The sequence below is a fragment of the Oratosquilla oratoria genome, unplaced genomic scaffold (genome assembly GCF_046742065.1).
Source record: "Oratosquilla oratoria isolate Oo_2021 unplaced genomic scaffold, ASM4674206v1 SCAFFOLD50, whole genome shotgun sequence".
NCBI classification, from domain to species: Eukaryota; Metazoa; Arthropoda; class Malacostraca; order Stomatopoda; family Squillidae; genus Oratosquilla; species Oratosquilla oratoria.
The window spans coordinates 1,658,495-1,683,969 of record NW_027467714.1 but is presented as its reverse complement, the minus strand read 5'-3'; the positions used below and the strand labels follow the sequence as shown (position 1 = coordinate 1,683,969).

Below are 25,475 nucleotides of genomic sequence, written 5' to 3'. Positions count from 1 at the left end.
TGTTCATATGTCATTTTGGAAAGAGTTGGTGCCAGTTTTGCAGTTGCTCTTTGTATTCTTTCTAATTTTTTTATATTCTTTTTGGTACTGGATGTCCATAGTGTTGCTGTGTACTCGAGTTTTGGTCTTATTAGTGTAGTTACAATTTTTTATCATTTCCTCATCCAAATAGTCAAATGCCACTTTTATTGACCTCAATAATTTGTAGGTTTCTCCGACTATTGTATTAATATGTTTGTCTGGTGTCATGTCTTGGCTGATCATCACTCCAAGGTCTTTTTCTGAGTTTACTTTTTGGACCTCTTCTTCACCAATTTTATACATATACATATACCAAGGCTTTTTCCCCCTTCCAAGGGAGGTAGCCAAAAAGGGAAAGGCATAAAAACACTCCCACCCATTTCATCCCTAAATACACTCCACACCCCTCCCACCCTCCCTCTCATCTGAGCACCTCCTGGATGACGGGTCATCCCTGCACCCTGCCCACCGCCCTGGGTCAGAAGCAGTGTCGCAAGACACAGCACATCCACAGCAAGGCCGCTTCATTTAATCGGCGACCCCCCCTCTCCGTCCCCCCTTGCATATAAGGACAGGACGGGGAGAAATCCCTTCGGGCTGCGTCAAAATTTACTCACACATACTACCCCCCCACCCCCCCACCCCCCCCGCCCATTCCTCCTCATGCAATCACAACATCATCCATATACAACCATTCTCCACTCACCTCTGTCTTCCGTCCTCTCCCTTCCTTCCTCAACAGACATTCCCCTCTTCCCCAAAGCCCCCTTCACCCCATCCATCCATCTCATCCTAGGACGTCCCCTCATGTTCACTCCCTCCACATCTGCCTTCCATACCTCTTTTACTAGTCTTTCTTCACTCATTCTTTCCATGTGTCCAATTTTATAATCTCTCAATATTCTGTTTTTACTTTTTCCAAATTCCATTATACTACATTTCTTGACATTGAATTTCACTTCCCACTTTTGAGTCCATTTCCAGATCTTGTCCAAGTCTTGCTGTAATGAGTTGCAATCCTCCTCCGTTCTGATCCCTGCATGTGTGTATTTTCCTAGTTGAATTTACAGGAAGGGGAGCTATACTTGTGGTGTCCCGTCTTCATATCTTTTTGCACACACCACATTGTCATCTAACTTGTTCCAAACGTCTAGTAGTTCTTTTTCAGATCTCTTCTATAACTATCTTTCTTGATTTTCTTTCCGTGTCCTCTTGTATCTCTACTATCCTATTTTATTAGATCCTCTCTATCAATAGTTTCTATGCCTTTCATGATTCTATAAATAGTTATCAAGTCTCCTCTCTCTCTTCTTTGCTCTAATGTTTGTAGCTCAAGTTTTGCTAGTCTCTCGCAATGTGGAGTCCCTTAAGTGCAGTGTTAGCCTCATTGTACATGGAATTGTTAGAAAGGGATCATTTTGTGAACGTAATGGGCCAGGATTCCACTTGGATGCGTTACGTAGATGACGTACTGGTCGTTGCTCCGAAGGAAACTGATCTCAATGAAAAATTGAATAGGTTAAACGGGATAGAACATGACATTCAGTTCACAATGGAGCATGAAGAAAATAATAGATTGGCCTTCCTGTACACGGTGGTGTGGAGAAAAGGGAATAAGACCGCATTCTCAGTTTATAGGAAAAGCACCAACAAGGATGACATCGTGCATTTTTACTCGGCCCACAACGACAGAATTAAAAGTGGAATTGTCATTGGTTTCTTCCTGAGAGCTTTCTGAATATGTAGTGAGGAATTCCTCCAGGAAGAGATCAATCACATTTTTGATATTTTAAAAAAACTACGATATCCAGAAGGTCTTTTACACAGATTGAGGGAGAAGGCCCTAAGAATAAGTAAAAGAAGCAGAGGGGATAAAAGGGGAGAGAGTGTGGGTGACAGTGGTGGGTTTTTGTCCGTCCCCAACTCAAGACGCGCGAGTGAAATGGAACAGTTGTTCACCCGAGCAGTGCTAAAAATTGCGTTCGGCACTAGTACCAGGATAGGAGAGATTGTGAGGAGTAAGAACAATAGTAAAGCCGATACAGTAGAGAACAGCTTGATTTACAAAATTCCATGTAAAAGCTGTCCCATTAGTTATTTTGGAGAAACCAGCAGAGGGATAAAGAAACGTACCTATGAACACAAAAGCGACATCAGAGCTCACAGAACATCAAATTCGTTAGTGGTCCACCTTGACAACTTTGGCCACCTACCAGATTGGGAAAGAACAGAGGTGCTGCATAAAGGTCTAACAAAACAGAGAAGAAAAGTAATTGAGGCAGCCTATATCAATTTACATCCATGTAGCAACCACCATGATGGATTTGTAAAGTTGGCGAGAGTAACGGCCAGCTTGGTTCTTCGTGATGCCGAACGGGGGTGCATGAGGAGCGAAGACGAACGGGGAGGAACGGGTGAAGCTGTGGGTATATAAGCTGTCAATTATTTGTTTGTGTACACTCTGAGGAAGTCCTTTCAGGACGAAACGTTAGAAATAAAAACTCCAACGGTTCCTGGTGTTTACCTCACCACCCTTCCACTCACTCTCTTCATATGATAGTTATAGTTCTGAGAGTATTGGTGCCAATTTCGTAATTGCTCTTTGTATTCTTTCAAGTTTTGTTATACATTTTTTTGTACTTGGTGACCACATCGTCGCTGCATACTCCAAAACTTAGTCTTATCAAAGTGACTAGTATTTTCTTTACCATTTCTTCATCCACATATGTAAATGCCACTTTGATTGTTCTTATTAAATTATGAGTTTCTCCAAAAACTTTGTTTATATGTTTCTCAGGGGACATATTATTCATAATAATGACTTCCAAGTCCTTATTTTCTACTTTTTTAATTTCTTCCTCTCCCAATTTATATGATCCTACTATTTTTTTCTTTTTTCTTTTTCCAAATTCCCTTGTACTACACTTCTTAATATTGAATTCCATCTCCCACTTCCTATTCCATTCCCACACTTTATTGAGATCACTCTGCAGTTACTCACAATCTTTTACAGTGTTCACTTTTTTCAACAATTTTGCATTGTCCACAAAGAAGCTCATTTAACTTTCAATTCCTTTATCCATATCATTAATATATATATATAGCCAACATTATTGGGGCTGGAACTGTTCCTTGTGGAACTCTACTAATCACTTCATCCCAATTAGAGTGTTTATCTCTTATCACCACTCTTATTTTTCTTTCATGCAATAAGTCTTCCATCCACTTCAGCAATTTGCCTTGTATTCCTCCTGCAGTTTCTAATTTCTTTAGCAGTTTCTTATGTGGCACCTTATCAAGAGCTTTTTTCAGGTCTAGAAATGCACAATGAGCCCATCCATCTCTTTCTTGTATTACATTAGTTAGCCTTGAATAGAAACACATTAAGTTTGTGATGGATGATCATCCTTGTCTAAATCCAAATTGCCTTGGATTTAGTACATTTTTTTTTTTTTTTTTTTTTTTTTTTTCCAAATGCCTTAACCATCTAATTTTGATAATTTTTCACAAATTTTTGCTTTGTACTTGTAAGAGAGATCGGTCAATAGTTAGTAGGGTCTTCCTTGTTTCCCCCTTTATATATTGGTAATATATTTGCTCTTGTCCAATTTTCTGGAACTTTTCCTTCTTTCAATGAACTGTTTATTAGACTATGTATTTTGTCTGTTAGTTCATTCCTGCATTATCTTAAAATCCAGTTTGCCATTTCATCTGGTCCATGCGATTTTCTAACATCGAGATTACTAGAGTGATTCATTATTTCATTCTTTGTTAATTCTATCTCTTTCATGGGGACTTTCTCCTCCCACTCGATATCTCAAGTTGTATGTTCTCCCTCATAAACACTGATTTAAAATGCTTGTTCATAATTTCTATTTCCTCTGTGTATTCAACTCCTTGTCGTAGTTTCTCTAATTCTTGTTTGTTTTTTGGTTGTATACAAATCTGTAAAATAGTTTTGGTTGATCTTTACATTTTCTATGACATCTTTTTTGTATTTTCTCTTTTCTCTGCACACTTGTACATATTGATTTCTATAACTAGTTTATGTTTTCCTTTTTTTTTTTTTTTTTAATTTTTTTTTTTTTATAATTTTATCCAAGTTTTATCCCCTTTGTATTTTTACTCTACTCTCTGGAACTTTTCCTTCTTTCAATGAACTGCTTATTAGACTATGTATTTTGTCTGTTAGTTCATTCCTGCATTCTCTCAAAATCCAGTTTGCCATTTCATCTGGTCCATGCGATTTTCTAACATTGAGATTACTAGAGTGATTCATTATTTCATTCCTTGTCACATCTATCTCATAGGGGGGACTTTCTCCTCCCACTTGATATCTCTTAAGTTGTATGTTCTCCCTCGTAAACACTGATTTAAAATGCATGTTCATAATTTCTGCCATTTTTATTTCCTCTGTGTAGTTTCTCTAATTCTTGTATATTTTTTAGTTTGTTGTTTACAAATCTGTAAAATAGTTTTGGTCGATCTTTACATTTTTCTATGACATCTTTTTTGTATTTTCTCTTTTCTCTGCACACTTGTACATATTGATTTCTATAACTAGTATATATTTTCCATTTTTCATTTTTCTTTCTCCAAGCTTTATCCCTTTTGTCTTTTAACTCCCTACATATTTTGTCATACCAACACTTTACATATCCTTTTTCTTGTTTTTGTCTTGGAACATACTTTGCCACTTATAAATTTTTGTCAAAATATTCCATTTCTCTTCTACTGTTGTTTCCTCCTTGTGTATCCTTTCCTAGTCTGATTTTTTAAAGAATTCTCTTATTTTATCAAAATTTGTTTTTCCATACATCAATCTTTCCTTTCTATATTGTTCATTTTTTCCATGTTTTTTCCTCAGTTCCAGTTCAACCAATATGTGGTCACTTTTACTTATTGGTGTCTTATATTCAATTTTGTCCACTATTTCGGGTTCTGATGTGATTATTAGGTCCAGTCTTGATGGTTCTTCCTCATTTCTATACCTAGTTTCTCTTGTATCCATTGTATCATTGTATGTTCTATAATCATATCAAGTAGTACATTTCCCCATAGATCGTCTCCACCCTTCACTGCCATCTCTTCCCATCAGATTTCTTTACAATTAAAGTCACCCATTATAACTATTCTTCCTCCATCTTCCATTATCTTAGTGTTATCCTTGTGTCTTCCCATGAAGCCGTTTTAAGAGGCATATAATTTACTACAAACTTCCTGCTCTTCCCATCACAGTCCTCCACTTCCATCATAATCATCTCTATTCTCTCCATTTGTGACATTCCTCACATATCCTTCTTAGTCAGGAACATAACTCCACCCCAATGTTTACCTCTCTGTTTCTAATCCAATAATTATATGCACCATGTCCTACACTGTTGGGTGGTAGTGGACCTTTCAGTTTTGTCTCTGCAATTCCTATTATGTCCGGTTCTTTTTCCTTCAGATAATCATTCAGTTTGTTCAAGCCTGTTATTAAGCCATCTATATTTGTGTAAGACACTTTTAGTTTTCTGCTGCTTCCATCGTGTTTTCTGTTTCCCTTCCGTTTTTCTCTGCTATGAACCATTTCCTGACTTTCATATCCACTACTTTCCAATAGGTTGTGACCTGAATTTAACCTTAATTGGTCTGGTCTTATCTGTATTGTACTTTCTTATTCTATATATTTCTTCAATTTCTTTCCCAGTTTCTTGTTCAACCTCTTGAACTACTTCTAATATCTTATTTACCTTTTCCTTCTCTTTTACTCTTTTAGTCCTATTTGGATTATGCTTCTCTTCCATCCCTAATATAATTATAGATTTCTTTTTATCCGCTAAGTCACTTACTATATTCGCCTTCTCTCTCACCACTTTAATAATTGTGTCCTTAGTTTTTTCTTTCATCTGTTGTGTCACTATTTCTCTAAATACAATTTTGTATTTCTCTTGGACTTTTTTCCAACCCTGTACTTCTTTTGCTATGGACTCTTTATTCTCTTTATTATTCTCCTTTAATTCCTCATTCTTATCTTTTACTTCTTTTAACTGTCTTTTTAATTCTTATATTTCTTTATTTAGCTTTTGGTTCTTCTGTAGTTCTTCCAATTTCTCAACTCTTTGCGTAATCCGTAGTGTTCGATCATTTTCTCTAGTTTTCCTCTAGACTTGCTAATTGAGGGAGGTTGGCATCCCTTCCCTCATTAAATCCATGGAAAATATTATCTCCACTTTCTATTGTGTTGTTCTTATCTATATTTTTAATTTTAGTGTCTTTACTGATATTTTCAACTTCACCTCCATCGTCTGCAGCCCTCTTGTTGACATTTCTTCTGACGTCCAGGGGAGCCCATTTGTTTCCTTCCTCATTTCCTTCCATTTCCCTCAGTAATCCCTCCCTTTCTCCTTTTTCTTCACCTTCCCACTACACCACGAGCTTTCCCCTTCCTTACTAATACAACAAAGGTACTCCCTTGTTGAGATTGATGAAAGTTGAAGTTTTCCTGGAGTTCCAAACTTCACTGTCACTTCGACCGGTGTGTGTGTGTATTTACCTAGTTGTATTATACAGGAAGGGAGCTATACTTGTGATGACCCGTCTTCGTATCTCTCAGCATCAAGTTTTTTCTTAAAATCTTGAATAGTATTTGCACAAACTGTTTCTTTATCTAAGTTATTCCATATATCCAGCACTCAGTGTGGGAAGCTATTCTTTTTCCGATCTCTTCTGTAGTTTTCCTTTTATGAGGTTTTTTCGTGACCTCTTGTTTTTCCATAGTCATTTTTTAGTAAATCTTTTCTGTCAAGGATTTCCATTCCTTTCATGATTCTAAATATAGTCAGCAGATCACCTCTTTCTCTTCTTTGGTCTAGTGTTGGTAGTTCTAACTTCGATAATCTTTGTTCGTATGTTAATTTGGAAAGAGCTGGTGCCAACTTTGTTGTTGTTCTCTGTATTCTTTCTAGTTTCCTTATACAGGGGGTCACCGCAATTCAACCGTTCACAATTGTATTATCGCAAATTCGACAGTAGCTAATTTATACCCAACCCTCAAGGTTCGACAGCCAGACTCAACAATTCGACATTCAAATCTTGCACGCTACCCACCCGGTTGAATTTGCCGCCACTCCCGATGCGCCACTCTGTCACACTCTCGCCCCAGCCATCGTTGAGGCAAGCCACTCTGCTGTTCCACCTCCACCATGCCGCCAAATCCACCCCTGGCCGCACCCCTAAGAAACATGCTTTCCTGCATTTCAAAGATAAGCTTGAGCTTATAAGAAATTGTGAGGCAGGTATGGCATTCTGCCGTTTCAGTGGAAATGGGTGTCCCAAGATCAACAGTATCAACGATTTGGAAGAACAGAGACAAGTACCGCCAGGCCACTGCATCAACATTGTCCACGACTTTCCTTGTTCTCCATGGCTGAAGGGACTCCCGTCTCGACACGATGGAGGACATGTTGATCAAGTGGATAGTGGACAGGACACAACGCAAGATGCCGATCAGCATGGGGCTCGTGCAGGAGCGTGCCTTGTAACTGTGGGAGGACTTGCAGGCCACAACATCCACCACCAAAAATGTACTGTACAGCAGCTTAATGTGTTTAATAAACAAAATTAGATATAAATGAAGCCTTTAATGTTACTGATTCAGTCTAAGTGTTTTTCAGAGGTCATAGTGATATTTTAGGGGGGTCTGGGCTGGAGGTCGGTCCCTATCCCCCCTAATTACAATGTATTCCTATGGGAAAAACTGCATCATGATTTGACAAAACCCAGGTTCGACCGATGATAGATCGCCCCATCCCTGTCGAATTGCGGTGACCCCCTGTATTCTTTTTAGTACCGGGTGTCCATAGTGTTGCTGCATATTCCAGTTTTAGTCTAATCAATGTGACTAATATTTTTTTAATCATTTCCTCATCCAAGTGTTCAAATGCCACTTTCATTGACCTTAGTAGGTTGTAGTTTTCACTGACTATTTTGTTTATATGTCTATCCGGTGTCATGTCTTTGCTGATTATCACTCCAAGGTCCCTTTCCGAGTGCGCTTTTTTTATTTCTTTTTCACCAATTTTGTAATTTTTTGAAATTCTGTTTTTGCTTTTTCCAAACTCCATTATGCTACACTTCTTGATATTTAAGTTCACTTCCCACTTTTGAGTCCATTTCCAGATTTTTTCCAGGTCTGATTGTAATGAGTCAGTCCTCATTTGTTGATACTTTCTTTAATATTTTTGCGTCACCTGCAAAGAAATTCATATAACATTCAACTCCTTCGTCCATGTCGTTTATGCATATGGCAAATGTGTGTATGTGTGCAAAATCAATGTCATTTTTGTTTAATATACTGCATGAATGAAGTATATTGATATCTTGAGGAGGGGGGATGTAGGATATGTTGGGCCCTGCAGGCAGCAACTGTAGACGATTGGCCTTGGGAACCAATAAAGACAGTACCCACACTCATATATCACTCGCCTATCACATACACAGAAGACACTGCCCCATACTATCCCTTGACAATAGTACATCCTTCTTGAATGACCCATAGGCTTTTCAGGTAGCTGTTGTTGGTTATTTTGGAGCCATGGGTTTCCTGCAAAGATATCTGGGCAACAGATTGAGCTACTTCAGGAAATGCATTAATTGTGGTAAGGTTTTTCTTTGCATCAGCAATAGTATTATAGTAATGTTTGTCTTTTCTTTTCCATCAGGAAATGACTGGTATTTCACAGGAATTTATCTTGCAAGTTGTCCAGATTTTATTGAAATGTAAACTACTTGTAAGTGATGATGACGACGAAGTAACAATGGAATCCCAAGTCAATCTGTTCCTTGGTTACAAGAATAAGAAATTCCGAGTAAACATCAATGTTCCTATGAAGCAGGAGATGAAGGTATTTGGATATTTTTATTTATGATAAGTCTTTGTTATTGTGGTTGTATGCCTTGGTAAGGGCACTTCCTTACAGGGTGGAAAGAACCTTTTGTTGTATGTATTTACCTAATTGTAATGTATAGGAAAAGGAGCCACATTTATTGGGTATTGGGTTCCAACTTAATATATATTTTTCATGAAAGTGGCAGTTGCCGACAAGATTGACGAGTTAAACACCATATGAGGACGGAGCCTTTATTTGTACGACTTTTTGCTTATTACAATAACTTGTACTTGAAAAAGCTGTAATAAGCAAAACGTCGTACAAATAAAGGCTCCGTCCTCATATGGTGTTTAACTCGTTAATCTATATCCTTGATTTTCAATTATTATATATAGATTTGAACTTGTGTATTGTTTGAGCTTGGGCTATGTCACTTCCTAAGCTATTCCAGGTATTTATGCGTCCATATGGAAAACTATTTCTTCATATCCTTTAGACATGTGGTCTTCCTTGATTTGCTCCTATGATCTCTTAAAGCTCTCCCATCTTTAATCTGGAGATTTGTTATTGTCCAAATCTCTTTCAGCTGTATTTACTCTTTTAAACAGAAACTAAAGAACAAGTATGAACCCTATACCAAAGCTAAGAGGGTATTATTAATGTTGTATTTACCTAGCTGTTTACAGGAAGGGGAACTATGCTTGTGGTGATCCGTTGTTGTATCTCACAAGATCAAGTTTGTTAATAAATTCTTGTATTGTGTTTGCACACAGTATTTTTTCATCCAATTTGTTTCATATATCTATCTGTGTGGGAAGCTGTTCTTTTTCAGGTCTCCTCTGTAGTTGTCCTTTTTGAGTTTCATTGCATGTCCTATTGTTTTTCCTCTGTCCCACTTTAATAAGTCCTCTCTGTCAAAGCGTTCTTTTCCTTTTGTCATTCTGTAGATGGTTAGTAGGTACCCTTGCTCTCTTCTTTGTTCCAGGTTCGGTAATTTCAGTTCAGCCAGTCTTTGTTCATATGTCAGGTTTGAAAGTGTTGGGGCCATCTTTGTCGTTGCTCTTTGTATTCTTTCTAATTTCTTATATTCTTTTTTTGTACTGGGTGACCATATCAGTGCTGCATAGTCCAGTTTTGGCCTTATCAGTGTTTGTAATATTTTCTTAATCATTTCCTTAGCCAGGTATTTAAAGGCCACTTTTATTGATCTCAACAAATTGTATGTTTCTCCGACTATTTTATTTATATGTTTATCAGGCGACATGTCTTTGGTGATGATTACTCCTAGGTCCCTTTAAGAATTTACTTTCTTTACTTCTTTTACATCAATTTTTTACTGTCCTGATATTCTGTTCTTGCTTTTCCTAAATTCAATTTTACTGCAATTCTTGATGTTGAATTCTACCTCCCATCTCTTGCTCCACTCCCAGACTTTGTTCAGATCACTCTGTAATGAGTCAGTCTATTTTAGAGTACATACATATATCAAGGCTTTTTCCCCCTTTCAAGGGAAGTAGCCAAAAATGAAAAGGCATAAAATCATTCTCATCCATTCCATCCCTGAATACACTCCACACCCCTCCACCCTCCCTCTTATCTTAGCACCTCCTGGATGACAGGTCATCCCTGCACCCTGTCCACTGCCCTAGGTCAGAAGCAGTGTCGCAAGACACAGCACATCCACAGCAAGGCCGCTTTATTAAATCGGCGACCCCCCCTCTCCGTCCCCCCACGCATAAAAGGAGAAGACAGGGAGAAACCCCTTCGGGCTGCGTCAAATTTTGCTCACACATACTACCTCACCCCCCATCCCCCCACCCATTCCACCTCATGCATCACAATATCATCCATATACAACCATTCTCCATTCACCCTTGTCATCTGTCAAAGCCCCCTTCACCCCATCCATCCACCTCATCCTAGGATGTCCCCTCATGTTCACTCCCTCCACATCTGCCTTCCATACCTCTTTTACTAGTCTTTCTTCACTCATTCTTTCCATGTGTCCAAACCATCCTAATACTCTTTCATCAACCCTATCTCCCAACTCCCTTTCCACCCCTGTTCCCCTCCTCACCTCATTTCTCACTCTATCTAGCCTAGTAACCCCCATCATACTTCTCAGACACCTCATCTCAAACACATTCAAACTCCTTCTCTCTTCCTCTCTTATGTTCCATGTTTCTGCCCCATACAGTGCTGTTTGCACAATCACTCCTTCATACAGTCTCCTCTTAGCATCCATTCCCAAATGTCTATTCTTCATTACACTTTTTAATCCACCAAGGAATTTACTCGCTTCTCGCAATCTACATTCTACCTCCACCTTCACTCCACCTTTTCCTGCCAGATTTGCACCCAAGTATCTAAAACTATCCACTTCCTCCAGTCGCTCTCCCTTAATGCTCACTTCCAGTCTACTGCCACTTTCACCCCTTGTACATCTCATCACCTTACTTTTACATACATACATACATATACCAAAGGCTTTTTCCCCCTTACACGTGGGGTAGCCAAAAAGAAAAAGGCATAGAAATCACTCCCACCCATTTCATTTCCCATATAATCCACTCCCCTCCACCCTCCTTCCTCCCTCCTATCTTGGCACCAGGCACGGATCCAGGGGGGGGGTCTGAAGCCCCCCCCCCCAAATTTGCTCTTCCATGAATCATTGTAAGGATGTCATTTAATCGATTTTAGTACTTTCTGATGTTTTGCCAGGTCCGGGGTTAAATAAACTGACAGCATATGTGCGGTATTTGGGCGGAATTGTGCTGTGTTTGGCATTTGTTTAATTCCATTTATCTGTTTTGTGATGCGCGTGTTGTAGGGTTGCCAGGGTTGTGTCTCAGTTGCGCTGAAAAGGGATAGAGAGGAGATATACCACGTTTGTTGGCCATTTAACATACCTGTATTGTCACCTACAGTAGCCGCGAAAAGTTTGGGCGCAAAATTATAGGCGCCCCAACTTTCCCCTAAACTCAAAACATGCGAAAAATACAACTTTCCACCCAAACTTTTCGCTATTTTTCAATGCTAGCGTTTGTACCCGTATTTAGCCGAGACAATACACACTATTTGGCAACTCTGTTTAGGAGCACTCAATGTCACATGGAGTCAGTTTCTAAACATCTCTCACGGAGAGTAGTCTTTTTTTTGCGGTGGTCTCTGTTTTTGTGCCTTGATATCTCCGTAATGGGAAGTGGTAAAGAGCTGGAAAGAGACACAGTTGTTACAATCATAACCCTCTATAAGGAGGGTTATAAGTGTAAAGATATTGCTACTCGTGTGGGAATTGGAGTGCGTCAAGTGCAAAAGTGGACCAAGAAATTTCGAGACGAAGGAAGTGACATCATTCGTGCTCCAAAGCATCGCTCTGGTCGGCCAAGGAAGATATCAAATCGTACTTCTACGGTTCTAACTGCCTCCTACGGTTATTAGGAGGCAGTTAGAACATGGGCAACTGCCGTGGCCTCTGTTTTGATGGTGCCAGTGCCATGATGGGAAAGTTTCGCGGGTGTGCACCTGTGGTAGTGCGAGAATACCCGCTCGCAAAGACGATTCATTGTTTCAGTCATCGTCTCAACCTTGTCTTGACCAAGGCCTGTGACACCAAGGAGGTAAAGCTCGCTCTCCAGACTCTCAGCAAGGTGTATAACTACATCTATTCATCAAACATGCGCTCGATGAGGTTTACTGAGCTCGTAAAAGACCACACGTCCACGAAGTGGAAGAAGCTGGTCACCCTCTGCGCTACTAGATGGGTTGAGCGACACGACTCAGTCATTGTGTTTATGGAATTCCTGCCAGTTATCGTCTTTCTGGAGAACGAGAGCAACTCGGACGCGACGGCGGGACTACTACTAATAGCAATCCTAGAGCTGCGCTTTCTGATTGGTCTCGCCGTCGCTGAGTCTGTGTTAGCTCACACTGTGGAGCCGAGCCGAGCCCTGCAGTCCCCTATGGTCGATCTAGTCTCAGCGTACGCTACGATTGGTGATGTGGTGACGCATCTAAACAAGACCCGGGAAGGTGCACTGACCAGCTTCCAGGACATCCTCAAGAAGGTAGAGGGGCTTCTCCAGGAGATCAGTTCATCACACACCTTTTCTCTACCTCGAGTTTGCAAGCGCCAAACACAGCGAGCGAATTTACCCTTCCAGACAGCTGAGGAGTATTACCGAAGATCTGTATATGTCCCATTCCTCGACCATGTATTGACTGAGCTGCAGACCCGGTTCGGGAATGATACTATTCCTGTTGGCTTCAAAATCAAGAATCTGCTCAGCAGCGCTGACGGAGATGTTGCTGCTGTACTGGAAGCGGCAAAGGTTTATGAGGCTGACATCGAGACCTTGAGCCTCGTGAAGGTGGAAGCAGAGTGCTGGTATTCAACAACAATGAAGTTCGAATCCATTGGAGATGCCCTTGCCCACGCCCAGACCCGAATGTATCCGAACCTGGCCAAGCTCTTCCGAGTTTTGATCACGCTCCCAGTCTCGAACGCAGAGGCCGAGCATTCATTTTCAACCCTGAAGCGACTGAAGACCTACCTAAGGAATACTATGGGTCAAGATCGCCTCAACGGCCTGGCGCTACTCGGCGTTCACAATGAAATCAATATTGAAATAGACAGTGTAATCAATGTATTTGCCCAAAAAAACAGGAGGTTGATGTTCGTGTGAGATCCCATGAACAATGCTGTGTGTTATTAATGTAATTTAGATACTTTTATTAACAGGTTCAGAAGTTCATACACGTTTTTGTTTGTATTTCTGTTTTTTAAAGCTACTTTTATTTTTTATTACTTCCATGAGTCCATGTGCACTAACACTACACACGGATCCTGCAATAATTTCTCTATGCGAGAGTATACGCGTGCCAGTGCCTTATCACTGACTAGCACAAGCATGTAACAATATAAAATGAATATACATTCTATTATATATGCCTAAAATACAGAAAAATCTGAAAAACATTAAGCCTCATCTATAGACAACCCCTCTCTATTCACCCCTATCTTCTGTCCTCTCCCGTCCTCTCCCGTCCTTCCTCCACAGACATTCCTCTCTTTTGTAAAGCCCCTTTCACCCCATCTATCCATCTCATCCTAGGACGCCCCCTCATATTCACTCCTTCCACCTCTGCCTTCCACACTTCTTTTACTAATCTTTCTTCACTCATTCTTTCCATTTGTCCAAACCATCCTATCTCCCAGCTCCCTTTCCACCTTGTTCTCCTCCTCATCTCCTTATTTCTCACTCTAGCCTAGTAACCCTTATCATACTTCTCAAACACATTCAAACTCCTTCTCTCTTTCTCTCTCATGTTCCATGTTTCTGCCCCGTACATTGCTGTTGGCACAATCACTCCTTCATATAACCTCCTCTTAGCATCCATTCCCAGATGTCTGTTTCTCATTACACTTTTTAATCCACCAAGGCATTTACTTGCTTCTCTCAATCTACATTCTACCTCTACCCCCACTCCTCCCTTTCCTGTCACATTCGCACCCAAGTATTTAAAACTGTCCACTTCCTCCAGTTTCTCACCCTTAATGCTCACTTCCAGCCTACTGTCACTCTCTCCCCTTGTACATCTCATCACGTTGTACATCTCATCACCTCACCAATTACTCCCTCTGTTCCTCTTCTAATCCTCTCAATCAAGATCCTCCCATAAGCCTTCCCAACTACACTTAACAAGCTAATCCCTTTGAAACTACTACATTCACACTTGTCCCCTTTTCCCTTGTAAAGTGGAACTATACAGGCACTCCTCCAGTTCTCCGGCACTCTACCCTCTCTCCAGCAAGCATTAAATAGCCTCACCATCCAGTCCACCATCACTGTACCTCCTTTTTTTAGACATTCTGCGTGGCATCCATCCAGACCAGGCGCCTTGCCTGCTTTCATCATCTTAACAACTGCCTTCACTTCATCCTTCCTTATTTGTCCTCCATTTACCTCACTCATCACGGTCATTTTCTTAGCATTTCCCACTGCAGCTATCTTTTCCTCCCTACCCTCCTTCACATTTCCCACTGCAGCTATCTTTTCCTCCCTACCCTCCTTCACATTTAGTAACTCCCTAAAATATTCTGCCCATCTTCCCCTTACTGCCTTCTCTTCCATTATCATCTCTCCATCTGCACCTTTTACCTTTTCTTCTCTACTTGATTCGCCTCCTCTTCCTCCCTTAATTTCTTTCCAAAACATCTTTTTATTACTTTCAAAATTTTCTGTCATACTCTTACCCCACTTCACATCTGCTCTCCTCTTTGCCTCCTTTACCTTTTGCTTTACTTCTCTTTTCTTTTCTCTGTACCTCTCATATGACTCCCTCGTCCTATTTTGTAACTAATCTGTGAAAGCTCGCTTCTTCTCTTCTACAACCTTCTTTGTTTCCTCATCCCACCATTCACTACCCTTCCTTCTAATTCCTCCTGTCCTTCTTGTTCCACACACCATCTTTGCACACTTTGCGACTCCCTCCTTGAACCATCCCCATTCCTCCTCCACTCCTAGCTCTACTCTTTCCTTCACTCCCTCCCACTTCTCCTTCAGCTTCTTGTACTCCTTTTCCTTTTCATTTAATGTGTTCACTCTAAGCACCTCCCTACCTTTTGTCCCTTTCCTCTTCCTCCATCTATCCTCCACTCTCAACTTACCTTCCACCAAAAAATGATCTGATATTCCCCCACCCTCTCCCCTTAGTACATATACATCCTTAACTCTTCCTATCATAATCCTATTTACCACTACATATTCCATTAACGCTCTATCTACCACCCTTCCATCCACCACCCTCTCCCATGTTTACTTATGCTTGACTTTCTTCCGAAACACTGTATTTGCTATCACCAACTCTCTTTCTAGACACATCTCCACCATCAACTATCCACTACGATTCTTTCCTGGAACTCCACATTTCCCAACCACTCCATCAATTGGATCATTTCTTACCCTAGCAAGGTCTCCCAGTACTATTACATTGACATTTCTCCCTAAATCCTCTATGCACTCATCTATCCAAAAAGCCTCCCTTTCTTCTACACTCTTCTCACTACCAGGCCCATATGCACTTACAAAACCCACATCTCCTTTCCCAGTTTCACCTTCATCCACATTATCCTTGAGGAAACCTCCTTCCACTCCATTACACGCTTACCTATCTCTTCACTTACTAGTATAGCCACCCCTTCCCTCCCTCGCCCTCTCTTCACTCCTGATAACCTCCCACTTACACTCCCAAACTTACATTCACCCTTCCCTTTCAACTTAGTTTCACTCAAAGCCAACACATCCATCTTTCTTCTCACAAACATACTACGTATCTCTTCCCTTTTACTCTCATCTGTACCACATCCACACACATTAAAAGACCCAAACCTTAGGGTGCTGGTCGGAAAACTCCTAGACCCTCTTTATGCCTTTAGGCTACAAGGAGAAGGATGCCTAGTCCCAATCCCCGTCCCTTTTTTCTCACCTCTTACGATCCAAGTGGAAATACTTTGTGGCAGCATTCTTTTCCCCCACCACAGGGAAGGTAGGCAAAAAAGGAAATGAATATTCAGAGAAATTGTACAGGACAGTAAGAAGGGGCTGGGGGACAGCATAACGGAGGGACAGACGTAGTATAAAAGTGTCATAATTTCTCTATGAACAGAGTTTTCCTCTATCACAGACAAAATGATGTGTGGCTCTGGTCCATAGGGGCACCCCATATAGACCCTAAAGTATCAACTGCATGCTACTTTGCCACAATAACATGCAGCCAATACCCCAGACACAATTCATGTAATTTTCAGTATCTTGGTCCATGTCATTCACATATTTAGCAAACATTATTGGAGCTAGTACTGACCCCTGTGGGACACCACTACTCATTTGTTCCCATTTTGAATATTTGTCTCTGAGCACCACTCTTATTTTTCTTCCATTTAGGACGTCCTCCAACCTATTCAATAGTTTTCCATGTATACCTCCTATTGTTTCCAGTTTATATAGCAATTTTCTGTGTGGTACCTTATCATATGCCTTTTGTAAGTCCAGGAGGGCACAGTCTGCCCAGCCATTCCTTTCTTGCAATGTATCTATCAATCTTGAATAGAAACAAATCAAATTAGTTGTACATGATCTTCCCTGTCTGAATCCAAATTGCCTCAGGTTCAGTATATTGTTCTCCAGATATTTGTCCATCTATCTTTGATGATTCTCTCACAAATTTTAACTATTGTATTTGATAGGGACACCAGTCTATAATTTGTTGGGTCTTATTTCCCCCTTTATTTATTGGCACTATATTGGTATTTTTCCAGTCTCTTGGTAGTTTTCCTTCTTTGAGTGAGCATTCAATTATTTTGTATATTTTTCCTGTTAGTTCATCTATACATTCCTTTAGTATCCAGTTTGCAACTCTGTCCAGGCCATGTGACTTGTTAATATCAAGCTTTAATATTTGATTCCTTATTTCATTCTGAGTAATATTTAATTTCTTCATTGAAGGAAATCTTACTTCTATTCTTTGATCACAGACTTTGTTCAGATCACTGTAATGAGTCACAGTCTATTTTGGAGTTTATATTTAATAACTTTGTGTCATCCGCAAAGCAGTTCATGTAATTTTCAATATCTTGGTCCATGTCATTCACATATATAGCAAATATTATTGGAGCTAGTACTGACCCCTGTGGGACACCACTACTCATTTGTTCCCATTTTGAATATTAGTCTCTGAGCACCACTCATTTTTCTTCCATGTAGGACGTCCTCCATCCTATTCAATAGTTTTCCATGTATGCCTCCTATTGTTTCCAGTTTATATAGCAATTTTCTGTGTGGTACCTTATCAAATGCCTTTTGTAAGTCCAGGAAGGCACAGTCTGCCCAGCCATCCTTTTCTTGCAATATGTCTATCTTGAAGAGAAACAAAACAAATTAGTGTTACATGATCTTCCCTGTTTGAATCTAAATTGCCTCAGGTTCAATATATTGTTCTCCAGATATTTTGTCTATCTATCTTTGATGATTATCTCACAAATTTTAACTATTGTATTTGTTAGGGACACCAGTCTATAATTTGTTGGGTCTTCCTTATTTCCCCCTGTATATATTGGCACTTTATTGGCATTTTTCCAGTCTCTTAGTAGTTTTCCTTCTATGAGCATTCAATTATTTTGTATATTTTTCCTGTTCATCTATACATTCCTTTAGTATCCAGTTTGCAACTCTGGGCCATGTGACTTGCTAACATCAAGCTTTAATATTTAATTCCTTATTTCATTCTGAGTAATATTTAATTCCTTCATTGAAGGAAATCTTACTTCGATTCTTTGATCACAGTTTTGTAGAATTTTTATCTCTTTGGTGAAAACAGATTTGAAATGTTTGTTCATAATATTTGCCATTTCTATATCCTCTGTTACCTTGATGTAAAATAAGTATTTCCTGTTTATTTTTTAGTTTGCCATTTACATATCTATAGAATAATTTGGGTTGATCTTTACATTTGTGTATGTCCTTTTCATAATTTCTTTTTTCTTCTCTACGTATTCTTACATATTCATCTCTTAGTTTGGTGTATATTTGCCATTTCTCAGATTTTTTCCCCCCTTCTATCTTTTCCAGGCTTTATCTCTTGTCTTTTGCCTCTGCACTTTTTATTATACCAGGATTTTACATATACCCTTTCCTGTTTTTGTTTAGGTACATACCTATCCACTCCTTCATTACAGATTTCCTTCCAAATTGTCCATTTCTCTTCCACTTTTGTTTCTTCATTATTAAATTTTTTCCCAATTTGCTTTTTGAAAGAATTTTCCAAGTTTCCCAAAATCTGTTTTGTCATACATAAGTCTTCCTTTTCTGTGTTTTCATTAGTTTCTATATATGTTTCTTCATTTAATTCTAGTTCTAGTAGTATGTGATCACTTTTTCCAATTGTCTTGTATTTGATTTTATCCACAATTTCAGGTTTTGATGTGAATATCAAATCCAATCTTCAGGGTTCATTGTTATTTCTATATCTGGTATTTTCCTTGACCCATTGCGTCAATGAGTAATCAATGGTCAATTTTAGTTATGTTTCCCCTAGTGATCACCTTCACAGGCATTTCTTCCCAATATATTTCTTTTGAGTTAAAATCTCCCACAATTATTACCAGATTTCCTTCTTTAGTATTTCATTTAGTGTTTTTCTTGTGTCTTTTAGCATTTTGGAGTGTTCATTTTCATTCCATGCATGAGTTTTAGGTGGGAAATAAATCACTGCATACTTTCTATTTTTCATATCTCTATCCTCAACTCTTATCATAACCAACTCCACATTGTTCTCTCCTATGGTTTTTCTTGCATTTAGGCCTTGGTTAGCAACATGACTCCACCCTGCGTTGTTTCTCTATCTCTGAACCAACAATTATATAATCCTTGGCCTAAGCTGTTTAGTGGTAATGATCCTTTCAATTTTGTCTCCTCAATCCCCATTATAGTCTTTCAATTCATCTATTCCTGATATCAAACCATCTATGTTGGTATATGTTATCTTTAATTTTGTCCTTTTCTGCCTTTCTTCTTGCTCCTGCATTTCCTTTTCCCTTATGTACCATTTCCTCAGTTTCAAGTCCATCACACTCCAAAAAAAAACTCCTTCCTTTTGTTTTCTGTTCTTTTCTCGTTCTTTTCCTTAGTTTCCTCTTTAAGTGTTTTTTTTTTTCTCCACATCCTTCAGTTCTTTTTTATCCATAAATTTTTGTGTGTATGTGTATATATTAATACTTCATTTACCCTTCTTAGCACCATGCAAAAATAGTATCATAATCATATCACTCACCACTCCATTAACACACTGAAAGACAACACACTGCTGCATGCCAGACCCCCTGATATCCACCCTTCTGAATCCTCTCTCCCACGAAAGGACAGTCCACCTGGCCAGACTGCGATGCGGCCACCACCCAGCACTTCTAAGCTACCAGAAGAGGCTGGATGACCGCATTGTGAACAGCTGCCCATGATGTAACACTTCACCCCATACCATGCAACACATAATGGAAGACTGCATTATACACAATCATGCACGCAAACAACACAACATACACTCTATAAAGGATTTGTGGGAAAACCCAATTTCGGCCGTGGCATTCCTTGGGGAGACGGGACTGCTCGGACAGACAGTCTAGGGAATGACAACAACAATAAGTATCTTGATCTTTTTGTAATAGTCTACCATCCTCATTTTTCAATGTTCTCATGGTTTTTACATCATCTGGAAACATATTGTCATGGCTTGCTGTGTGACATCTGTCACAACTCTGTTGCTGTTTTTCTTTTGTACTTTTACTTTCACCACTGTCTTTGTTGCTTATGATAATCACAATTTTAGTAGGAAGGCCCTGTGCCTCTGATCATCTGTTTTAGTCAAGTTCCACTTTGTATTATCTTATGTATAGGAGAGGGGTGTATAAATGGTTGATATTTTCCTTGATTTTCTTCACAAATTCTTCTACAATTTGATTCTCTTAGGCACATCAGAGGACTTCCATTGGGAATACTCGATTTGGGTCCTATGTTAGTTCTGCAATTACATCATGATTTCTTTAGTCTGGTGACCTTTAATATTATATTTAAGAACCTCCCCAAAAGGTGTGATTTTACAATTGTGAACCAATTGAATTTTCTCCACCTTTTCTCCAGTCAGATCTACTGTTACAACCCTGCATACAATACTGCCTACTCAGGCAATCTCGAATTCACTGCACACTGACATAGTTTACATATTGTTCTGTCAGCATAAACATGAACATTATATAGCAATGAAATTGGGTCCCTGGCAACTGTAAACATTAGGTGGATAGAGAGCTTGTGCAACTCCTATGAACTGTTGTTTACCAAACACCCAACTTATAAAAATGAAATCCTTACCACCTACCCCAGTATTTACCTCACCTGTCTACCTATATCTATGAGCTTTATCTACATGCCTCTTACAGTTGAACCTTCCATCATGTTATTGACGTAAACATGAAACATTGATGCAAGCACTGAACCAAGTGGAATTCTGCATGTTACTGCTCTCCATCTTGACATCTTATCCTTTACTCATATCATGTATTTTCCTTCAAAAGTTCTTTCATCTATTTGTGTAGTTTGCCTCAGTCCTCCAACATGCTCCAATTTCCACACAAGTCGACTGTGAGGTACTTTAACAAAAGCTTTCTCTAGGTCAAAATACACTCTACACACCCCCCCTCTTGTAGTGCATTGATCACTTTTAATTAAGAACTTGAAAAATTCGACACACACAATCTTCCAGATCTGAATCCAAACTGAGTCTGTCAGAATGTTAGAATCTTTAACCCCTTCCATATGGTGATGCCTACGTAGGTGTCATGAGGAGCAAATGGGTATGCGAGGATGCCATATCGGGGTCTTGATTATATTTATTGTAGTTGTACCTGCGTGACCCCCATACTCTGTAAACTGGCTTCATCATATTTTCTATGGTTATCAAAATTCACGGGTAAAAGAGAGAATGATCGATACAGTGGTGACTTTATTTTTTATAGTGCGAGTATTATGATGCAACATCGCACGTCTGGCAGCTAATGCTGCCCGCAAGATTTTGGCCCGAAGTGAAGTGGTTAAGATATATGGTCCATTGATCTCTCACTATCCTTTCACATAATTTTACTATTGTGTTGGCCAGTGATACCAGCCTATAATTTAGAGGTGACTCCTTCCACCTTTGTGAATTGGCACCATTTTTGCCCCTTTTCAATCAAGTAACACTATGCCATCTTTCAGTGAAGACTATAAGCCATAAAACTTGTCTGCTAGTTGTTCCTTACATTCTTTAAGTATCCTGTTTGAGATTCTGTCAGGTCCTGAAGCTTTTGTCAACCATTGATCCCAAAAGTTTGAGCATTTCCCTCACTTCTACATTTATATCTTCTAAATCTGTTTTTATGGTCCCCTTGCTTTCCTCAAAATTGCTTTATTTTGTGGAGACTGGAAACTTTCGTTCATTATTTCTGGCTAAGCCAAGCAAGGCCTCTTCAAAGACCTCACCATCTACTATTAACTTCCTTGTGTCTCAAATTACCATTTATAAACCCGTAAAACAATTTTTATTTTTATTTTCATTTATCTACTACACCTCATTCAAAATTGCTTTCCTCTTTGAGAATTCTTGTATAGTCATTTCTAGCTTATTTGTAAGCTTTTGCTTTATTGTGTATTCTCATCCTCCATTTTCCCCAAGGCACATCTCTGGCCTTTTTTGTGATGTCACTTTTTTTGTTAAACCAGTCCTGTTTCTGCTTCTTCCTTCCACTAATCTTTGGCACATATTTGCTCACTTGCAGGTTGTAAGTGTCAAGAAAGATTTCCCAGTTTCTCCTTATTCCTGTGTTGTTCATGAATTCCTCCCAGTTTGCTTCGTAAAGAATTTTTTCTGACCCGAAGTAACTGCTTTCCCAAAATTGCATCTTCCTTGCTTATGTTAATCATTCTTTGACTCTATTTCCTCATCCTCCTCTTGAAATTAAATTGTTACATGGTCACTTCTTCATATGGGGGTAAGGTATTTCAAGGAGCTGATGATGTCTGGCTCTTTGATTGATAGCAGATATAATCTTGGGAATGTCATCTCCTCTTACCCTGGTCACATCCTTTACTCAGTGGGTCATTGTGTTTTCAGTTGCTATACTTAATAAGGTATTTCCCCAGGAATCTGTTTTGCAGTTGACCTCACTGCAATTAAAATCATGAAGAAGGATTAAATTGCTACTTTGTTTACTAGTTTTCTTTAGGGGAAGAGTTGTGTCCAATAACTTTTCTTGATATTCAGCTTCATTCCAAGGTATTGTGTTGGGGGGGGTTCATATGCCACCATGAATTCTCTGCTGTTGTACCCTTTAGTTTTAATTTTCAGGTGAATTGCTTCAGCCATGCCATCACTCAGATTTGCTTCTTTTGCCTTTGCCACTTCTCATAACAACATTACAAACATGGACATTGAATGCTGATTTGAAGAGGCGACTTGATGTCTTTGGTACCTTTGGAGAATCATGGGGTATCTCTGGAATGACTTCATATCAAACCGTACTATGAGACTCAGTCTTGGTCAATTACTAGCATAATTCTTGAATGTCAACTCCAGCTGTATGAGCACGTGGCACGTTTTGCTGATGTTGATACTATTCACAGAGTTGTCTTCACAAGAGATAACTCTCAATGGAGGAGGCGAAGGGGATGCCCACAGAACTCATGGCTGGGGCAAGTTGAACAAACCTTTCATGAGTTGTTTAGAGTGGGAAAGGTGGCTGCATTGGAGTTTGTTCAGAGAGACTGTGCTGCAGGCATGTGAATAAAGCAACGCACTCCCTGACGTATGCTCCCATTTGAATTGGATGGCATTGTATGCCTTCAGATTTAGATATATGTTTTTTTTTACTAATTAATGTCGGTGTTTCATTGCTTTAATACAATGAGTTTCATTTCAGTGGTTCTAATACTCCTTAATAACTAGAATATGCAACTGCAAAAATTATCCAGAAACATTTGTGAAGCATTCCATGGCTTGTGAATGTGAGCCAGCATGCTTTTTATTATGTCAGTGCACATACATGCCCTGTTTAATATAGAAATATTTATTGGTTATATGAGTTTAGTATTCTACTTAAACATTTCAATTTAACTCTTAAATTATATGGACACCCAGAAATTTGCGTTTTTGAAGTAAAGATAAGTACACTTATTAACTTAATAACCATTGATCTTTTGAATGGTCTGAAGTAGTTGATTTCTCAATAAGCTGTGGTAGGTGTTCTTACCTGGAGGCATTCTGTTAAGGTAATTTGTCTCCTGCATTAAAAAAGTAATGGTAATTTCAATATTTGCAATTTCCTCAAATATCTTTACTAAATGGTACAGCTATACCTTTAACTTTAGAGTAACTTGTTAAATTTAGATGAATTTAATCGTTTATCAGCAGACGAGTTTTCTTCCTTAGCTAAATAAGATTGTATGATAGTAAATATAACAAGCCAGTTGTATATATGTATATATATATTTTGTATATAACAGTAATGCACCAAAGTCTTCTGTGAGACTGAAGATAAATATTATCATTTGTAACCAACAGCTAGAGCAAGAATTAACTCACAAGCACATTGAGGAGGACCGAAAGCTGCTTATTCAGGCAGCTATTGTACGAATTATGAAGATGCGAAAAGTTTGTAAACACCAGCAGCTACTTATGGAGGTGCTCAACCAGTTAGCACCCCGATTTAAACCTAGGGTGCCCACAATCAAGGTAAGATCTTGTATATTTATTTGGATATATGATGATGCCTCTCTTGCTTTATACTACCAGTGTGACACTAAAATTGGGTTTAACCTCAGTCTTTCTGAGTGCTGTCTCCACAATGAAAAGGGAAATAGGGTGATGAATGAAAATATTATATTACATCAATCAGTCAATCCATTTCTTCAGGTCTCTTATGTAAGACCTGTGGCCTTCAAGTAATTGGCAACAGCCTCTGTGCTAGACCATAATTTACTCAGGGAAGATACATTGTGTTGCCTGGAGGTTGTTAATGTTGGGCATTTTAATGTGAGGTGTTCTGTGTCCTTTGTGTTGGGGTTGCATCTGGGGCAGTTTGAATCTGTGGCCAGGCCTATTCTGTGTTGGTACTGTCCAATAGGTGATGTTAGTGACAGGATTGAAATGTGTATGGATGGCAAAGGGGCCATGCCCAATGTATGTTAGAACACAGGTAGAAACAATGTAGAGAAGTTAGGGAGTGAGGAATTCTTTGCATGGTTCTGTGGTGCAATAGACAAGATTAGGGAAAAGGGTAGAGTTGCTGTTGTATGTGGAACACTTCCAAGGCATAAAGTTGTTACATACATATATCAAAGGATTTTTCTCCCTTACAAGGGAGGTAGCCAAAAAGAAAAAGGCATAAAAACCATTCCCACCCATTCCATCCCAAAGTACACTCCACTCCCCTCCACCCTCCCTCTTATCTTGGCACCTCCTGGATGATGGATCATCCCTGCATCTTGTCCACTGCCCTGGGTCAGAGGCAGTGTCGCAAGTCACAGCACATCCATAGCAAGGCTGCTTCATTAAATCAGCGAACCCCCCCTCTCCATCCCCTCATGCAGAAAAAGAGAAGATGGGGAGAAATCCCTTCGGACTGTGTCAATTTTTTCTCATGCATACTACCTCACCCCCCCAACCCCCACTCATTCCACCTCGTGGATCACAACATCATCCATATACAACCATTCTCCATTCACCCCTGTCTTCTGTCCTCTCCCAACCTTCCTCAACAGACATTCCCCTCATCCCCAACACCCCTTTCACCCCATCCATCTACCTCATCCTAGGACGCCCCCTCATGTTCACTCCCTCCACATCTGCCTTCCATACCTATTTTACTAGTCTTTCTTCACTCATTCTTTCCATGTGTCCAAACCAGCTCAATACTCTTTCATCCAACCTATCTCCCAACTCCCTTTCCACCCCTGTTCTCATCACCTCATTTCTCACTCTATCCAGCCTAGTAACCCC

The 25,475-nt window shown here is 39.5% G+C and overlaps 1 protein-coding gene across 2 annotated transcripts in view; it reads left to right on the top strand.

Moving 5' to 3' along the window:
- The window catches only part of Cul1 (cullin 1), a 398,967-nt gene that overhangs the window by 349,897 nt on the left and 23,595 nt on the right, over window positions 1-25,475 (top strand). For both annotated transcript variants that reach the window (XM_076182129.1, XM_076182130.1), the window contains 2 exons: window positions 8,727-8,909; window positions 24,039-24,209. In XM_076182129.1, the coding sequence (XP_076038244.1) occupies window positions 8,727-8,909; window positions 24,039-24,209 (354 nt within the window). The remainder of the gene's footprint in view (window positions 1-8,726; window positions 8,910-24,038; window positions 24,210-25,475) is intronic.